This window comes from Coregonus lavaretus (assembly GCF_964263955.1).
Source record: "Coregonus lavaretus genome assembly, chromosome: 30".
Classification (NCBI taxonomy): Eukaryota; Metazoa; Chordata; class Actinopteri; order Salmoniformes; family Salmonidae; genus Coregonus; species Coregonus lavaretus.
In genome coordinates, this window is record NC_140017.1 from 19,408,052 (window position 1) to 19,415,780 (window position 7,729).

The window sequence follows — 7,729 nt, forward strand, 5'->3', positions numbered from 1 at the left end:
AATACATTATGCTCCATACATAGATATGGTATACTACGGTAGAAACGACAACAAGATATACAGAAAATAAGGCACTTACTTTGATAGGAACGCACACATTATTTGTAGCTAAAGAAAACAACAATGAAGGCAATGCGGTTGCCAGCGGGAAAAGGTTTGTGCAAGGCCTGTTCTGACTAAAGATGGGAAGTGCTTGGGCTCTCGATGAAGAGTTCTCAACAATGAACTGAGCTACTTCATATGTGAATTAATGAGGAGGCGGAACACACCTCAATTCAAACTGTTGTTAGAAAATAATTTGAAATTGACAAGTTGGAACAGACTATAGATAATTAGCAGGCAGCGTGCCTTGGTTTGAGGGCAGCTTGGGTTAACTGTCCTGTTACATAATGATCACATTTTGGAACAGTGAGTGCATTCAGACATCACGCTCATAAAAAAACTCATGCTGGGGTGACCGTTAGAGATATTTGGAACTCAAATGAGAAAAATCTCATGAGTACAAGTACAAATGTAACCTATTTGGTGCTGTGTTGACTACCCAAACATGGAGAGAAAGAGAACTGTGGGTTTTCACTGAATCTCTCTAAATCATGAGGCTCATTTTTATTTCCTGATGCACATGAAAATTCTCAGTGACAAGAATGATCAATTAAGATCCGACATCTGTAGGAGTTTGGCTATGCTCTAAACAAGTTCTGCTCAAAATGAAGCAAGGTGGCAAATAAACTTGAACAACATTACCTTGAAAACATAGAAATTGGTGGAAAGCGTGAATATGAACTTGAACAATATTACCTTGCTAAATAAACAAAATACTGTTTTGGAATTTCTCTCATATCTCATTTCATAATGGGTCTTATTGACGTGGTCTCATTAGGAAGGTAACCTCCAGAGTGAGCAGTGTGTGTCTGAGGGGTTCATCTGTCTATCACTCCATATCTCTCACACGTTGCTATGGCAGTTGAGATACTCAGATACTGCCCCATAAAGGAGTGGTGCGGAGAGTGGCGAAGTGTCATACCAAGGTATGATCTGGTCTGCGCAGGTGGAGGTGGTCTGCTCTTGCCTTCAGTACAGAGACAGAGACCATACAAATACACAGACCGTACCAATGATCATCTTCAAGAAGAACTCAAGGAGAACTTGATTTGTTGTTTTTATAATTCATCAACCATACGAATGATAATCATTTATTATCTTTCAAGGGAAACTTACTTTCAAGATTTTACTGTACTCTAGGTGGGTACTGAAGCTGGGTGGTTTTGGGTTCTGCAATCAAAATAATGTTCAACCTCTTAATGCCAACGGCACTGTTTGAAGGAGAGATATCATTGTTGAGAGGCTGACAGACTGCTGTATGGTTGGCAGTTACTGTTAGATATAATTGTTTTTATATAGACCAACCAACAAAACTTGGATAAACTGAATGTTCTCAGGTCCTGTCGTGTGTGCCTGCTGTCAATGACAATAGAGTTCAACTCCTCCCAGGAGATAGTGTTTGTGCTGCATGGACTGAACGTGACACAGACAAACAAACACATCTACTTTGTATTTACTCTCATCCTATACCTCTTCACTATTTTTGTGAATTTGACACTGATCGTTACCATTTTTCTGGAGAAAATGTTGCATGACCCTATGTATTTATACCTCTGTAATCTGTGTATTAATGGTATCTATGGCGCTTCAGCTTTCTACCCAAAGATACTTTATGACCTTTTATTTGAATCTCATGTGATAACATACATAGGGTGCATGACCCAGATATTAGTAATCTACTCCTATGTTTTCTGTGAATTCACCAGCTTGACAGTGATGGCATATGACAGGTATGTTGCCATCTGCAAGCCGCTACAATACCACTCTATCATGACTACTCGAAAAGTGTGGACACTGCTACTTCTTACTTGGATTTTCTCATGGCTAGAAAGTAGCATTGGGATAGGAATAACAGCAAGGTTACCCCTCTGTGGCCTCGACATCGATAAACTCTACTGCTCAAACTGGGCCGTCGTGAAGCTCTCATGCGTTGACACTACTCTGAACAACCTCTACGGCTTCATTCTCACTTTTTCTCACATCTCTCAAACGATACTCATCCTGATTTCTTACGTGAACATCATCAAAGCCTCTTTGCGTTCCCGGGTGGAGAGGAAGAAGTTCATGCAGACCTGTCTGCCTCACCTGATTACCCTAACTAACTTCACCATATCCCTCACCTTCGATGTGATGTTCGCTCGCTACGGTAGCAACACCAGCCTGCTGGCCCTGAGGAATATCATGGCGGTGGAGTTCCTAGTTGTGCCTCCTCTAGTGAACCCTATGATATATGGGATGAAACTCACTCAGATTCGGAATAGAGTTGGACAGATGTTTAACCGTAAAGTTGCTGCCCTGACCTAATTTATTGTGTTGATGTACTGCAGTGTTTGGTCAACAAAAAATGTAATTGCTAATTTGCTACGTGAGGCTTATTTGATCGAATATAATTTTCGTAATCGTTAGGTTGTTACGAACGCACTGATATACTGTAACTGGACGCATGTGGCATTTCAGAAACGAAACAAAAAAACTAACTTTATCGGAGATGTGCCTGTTTTCATAGAGATTGATAGAAGACTCATCATGGATATAACCCATTTTGACATTGCCATTGAGGGCTTCCACCATTTAAGGTAGTTGACTCGGTGGAGATTCCTATGAGTTGGGAGCCATCAGGCAAAATAGAGATGACCTCAATGGTGCTGCCCATTCTGTCACAGACACTATAATGGCATAGATACAAAGATGAGTTCTATATGCTGTATCTATATGGCCCATTGTTCACACGCGTATCTGCCCTCTCATTGCCTATAATGGTCCCACCTGATCTTGCATCCTCCTGCGTGCCTTCCATCTTTGAGGACATGTACAGTATTTCCATTGTTAGAGCGGACAATCGACTTTATAACTTTTGTTTGAGATGCGACCGCCCAGGGGAAGGTGCAGGTGAGATGGAAGATACGTTGTTGAAGCAGACATTTTAGTTTGAAGCTGTGGCAGAGCGAAGCCTAGTTTTTGCTAAGAGAAGTATTACTTGGATGAAATAATGATTTAAATTAAGGTTGATGCTGAGATTCTTTCCCTCCACCTGCACTGAAACCTGTTTTTGTTTGATTGTGTTCATTGTTTTGTGTTATCCTCCCTCCATTGTGTTCAAATAAATACATGAACTTGTGAACCTTTTTTTTAAGGGGGTAGATCAGCTTTAATATTGCAGATAGATTGTAACTTCCATCAATGTAATTGTCTGCATCACTTCCAATCCCCCATATGTTTTTTCTCTCTCGCATATATATATATATATATATATATATATACATACATACATATACACATATATACACATATACATACACATATACATATCCTTTAAAAAACTATATTTCCCTTTATTACTTTCCAACCCCACCACCCCTTCCCTAATTGGAGTAAACTAGTGAACAACAATGCTTAGGCCTCTACTTCCAGCTTATACATACTATATACATTTTATGGACACAGTCAATTTCACAATAATTCTATTTTGTTTGTTTTTACTCCTGAACTTCCTCTACCTTCAACCTCTCCGAACATCTTCATGATGTCCATCCGGTTTGCTTCTATATGCCATATCTTTCTAACTGTGCTCTTTCACAAAAGCTCTCAACCTATAACCTATATACTTATTATGGACACAGTATGCTTTACATGAGTTATCTTGCTGTTATTAGTTGTTGTTAGTTGTTATTAGTCCCATCCTTCAACTCCATTCGATACCACCCATCTATCTCTTAACACCATCCATATTGGACTTCTATTTGCCATATATTTTTTAACTGTACTGTGATGTTTTACAAAAGTTCTGAACCTTTCCATTCTCATTGTCTCTACAGATTGGGAAATGAAAATAAACATTTTTGCTAAAAGTATTATTGTATTATTGATCAATTGACTATGACTTTTCAGATCACCCAGTAGTGCTATCTGCAGGGTTAGCTCCAGGTAAATATTGCAATCCAAAAACAAGCTACAAATGGACAGTACCAAAACAAATGATCTAATGATTCTGTCTCTTCGCAGCAAAATATGCAGAGCTGGGAAGATATTATCCCCCATATAAATAACATTCTATTGGTAGCAAGAATGTTATATAATAATTTAAATTAAAAAATTCTAAGTTTTGAATCCGGCTTCGTTTTGCGTATCAGTTCATAAACACTATGCCATGGAATCGGTATGTCAAAAATCTCTTCCCAACTATTTTGCTATCTATATGGGATGGCTGTCAATTGTTTGGTCCTTAAATGAAACTGGTATGCTTTTTTATTTATCACAATTTTCTTTAACCAATAATGTTCTTTAATGCAGGGCTGACAGACAAGTTCCTTACTTTTTCCCTCTTTTTTGCGGTAATGCTGCAATTATTTAGTTGTAATTTTGGGTAGAGCAGACATTTCCATATGTTTTTGTTAGCTGCATGTGCGACAACTCCACCAGTCCTACCTATGATATAATTTACGTAGATTATACCTTTTTTTAATGTTGTCAAAATAAAGTTTTTTTTATCAATTAGTATATTTGAGTTTAACCACAATATTTGTTGCATTATTTGTTCTGTCATTTCTGGAGGATTAAATTGAAATTGCAACCAACTTTCTATGGCTAGTTTTAGAAATAGAGATATTTGGGAGATGATTTCCTTTTCAAATAACTGAAAGTGAGAGGTTGTAATCTGAATAAAGGGAAAAAGGCCATTCTTGATCATTGGGTGAGACAATCTTACTAATTTACTAGAGAACCAGTTCGGATTTAAGTATAACTTTTGTATGACTGAAGCTTTTAGTGATAGGTCTAATGCTTTAATATTTAATCATTTCTGTCCTCCGAATTCCTATTCATTATATAAATAGGCCTGTTTAATTTTGTCTGGCTTGCTGTTCCAAATAAAATGGAATGTTTTTTTCTAATATAATTTTAAAAACGGATCGCTATTCGTAGGCAAGACCATAAGCAAATAGGTAAACTGGGATAATACTAAAGAGTTAATCAGGGTGATTTTTCCACAGAATGACAGGTATTTACCTTTCCATGGTAGCAAGATCTTATCTATTTTTGCTAACTTTCTATTAAAATGTATTGGAGTGAGATCATTTATTTCATTTGGGATATGTATTCCGAGTATATCCACATCACCATCAGACCATTTTATTGGTAAACTACATGGTAATGTACATTTTTTATTTTTTTTGTGATCCAATACGTAATATAGTACATTTATCATAATTTGGTTGTAATCCAGAGAGGTTAGAAAATGTATCTAGATCCTCTATGAGGCTGTGGAGGGATTTATACATCAGCGTACAATGACACCTTTGTTTTTAAGCCCTGGATTGCTAATCCCTTGATATTATTGTTGGATCTGATTTTAATAGCTAACATCTCGATGGCCATAATAAATAGATATGCCAATATTGGACAACCTTGTTTCACTCCTCTTGACAGTTTAAATTATTTTGGAGAAATAGTCATTATTTACCATTTTACACCTAGGGTTACTATACATGATTTTAACCCAATTTATAAGAGATTCTCCAAAATTGAAATGCTCCAGGCATTTATATATAAACTCCAGTCGTACTTTATCAAATGCCTTTTCAAAGTCTGCTATGAATAGCAGACCTGGTTTCCCAGATTTTTCAAAGTGTTCTATTGTTTCCAGTACTTACCTTATATTATCTCCAATATATCGTCCATGTAAAAAACCTGTCTGATTAGAATGAATAATGTCCAACAATGCCTTTTTAATTCTATGCGCTAAACATTTTGCTAGAATGTTTGCATCACAACACTGAAGTCCAAGGGGCCTCCAATTTTTTTAATGGACTGGATCTTTATATTTTCCACTTGTATTCTGTTTCAGTAATAATGAAATCAGACCTTCTTCTTGAGTGTCTGATAATCTACCATTTACATAGGAGTGGTTAAAACATGCTAATAACAGTCCTCTGAGTATATACTTGTGAAGCTTTACCTGCCTCTGATTTTCCTTTCATGAATTTCCACTCAAGCCCATTCTCAAAGAACGTGTGTTGCCTATGGTAGAACTGCTATTCAGAGCTCTCTATGCTCTTGGTGTAAACCTAGAGTGGTCTAGGATCTATGGTACTTAACTGATTTAGTCACAGCCCCTCTTGGCCAGTGTGTGGCATATATACCTACTGTATGTATGTGGGGGAGAGTAGGGTAAGTTGTGCCATTTTTTACATTCAGTATCACTCTAAGAAAAAATATATTATCTACAGTACATATATTTCAGAATGTTGTGTATCCCTGGAAATAATCAGAATTCATGTAAACATTACAGTTTTGAAAACCTAGCTTGTCCTAAAAAATGTGGTCTCTTGGCACAACTTACCCCGGGTATGGGGTAAGTTTAGCCACGGGACAGGGTACGTTTGGCTCACTTACACATTTCTGTCCTGTATGGCATATTACCACTACCTTCTTAAAAACGTATCTATATGTTTGTTTTCAATTGTGTTTGGGAAATAATAACAAATGCTTTTTGGTCTTTTAATCATTTTAGGCATCTTTTAATACAGGCTTAGCACCTAACAAATACTTTGTACTTTTTTAAACACTTTTAACATTGGCCACGCCCTGTTATTACCTCATATCTGAGCTAGAATGTCTTGCATTACGCCTGGGAAGAAAATTCTTCAATTTGCTAAATCTGCCAAATGGTTCAACTTACCCCATGGCTCAATTTACCCCAAGGCAAACATATATAAACTATATAATCCCACACAACTACATGGATGCACTGTCATGTTATGTTTAGGATCTTATACTGAAGCTTACAGAGACCCCAACTGATGTAGGACCTAACTTGCTTGCCACTTTTTCCATGTGGTTTCTTCCTTCACAGACTCCATGAAATGATGACCTCTTCCTAATTACAGTGGGGGAAAAAAGTATTTAGTCAGCCACCAATTGTGCAAGTTCTCCCACTTAAAAAAATGAGAGAGGCCTGTAATTTTCATCATAGGTACACGTCAACTATGACAGACAAATTGAGAATTTTTTTTCCAGAAAATCACATCGTAGGATTTGTAATGAATTTATTTGCAAATTATGGTGGAAAATAAGTATTTGGTCACCTACAAACAAGCAAGATTTCTGGCTCTCACAGACCTGTAATTTCTTCTTTAAGAGGCTCCTCTGTCCTCCACTCGTTACCTGTATTAATGACACCTGTTTGAACTTGTTATCAGTATAAAAGACACCTGTCCACAACCTCAAACAGTCACACTCCAAACTCCACTATGGCCAAGACCAAAGAGCTGTCAAAGGACACCAGAAACAAAATTGTAGACCTGCACCAGGCTGGGAAGACTGAATCTGCAATAGGTAAGCAGCTTGGTTTGAAGAAATCAACTGTGGGAGCAATTATTAGGAAATGGAAGACATACAAGACCACTGATAATCTCCCTCGATCTGGGGCTCCACGCAAGATCTCACCCCGTGGGGTCAAAATGATCACAAGAACGGTGAGCAAAAATCCCAGAACCACACAGGGGGACCTAGTGAATGACCTGCAGAGAGCTGGGACCAAAGTAACAAAGCCTACCATCAGTAACACACTACGCCGCCAGGGACTCAAATCCTGCAGTGCCAGACTCAATTTGTCTGTCATACTTGACGT

General features: G+C 37.7%; 1 protein-coding gene across 1 annotated transcript; it reads left to right on the forward strand.

The window, feature by feature from the left end:
* Positions 1–1,464: 1,464 nt before the first annotated feature.
* On the forward strand, positions 1,465–2,406 carry LOC311105791 (olfactory receptor 8I2-like; the record flags this gene model as incomplete). The annotated part of the gene is made up of 1 exon (XM_084147992.1): positions 1,465–2,406. The coding sequence occupies one exon, from the start codon at positions 1,465–1,467 to the stop codon at positions 2,404–2,406; it is 942 nt and encodes a 313-aa protein (XP_084004118.1).
* Positions 2,407–7,729: the final 5,323 nt, after the last annotated feature.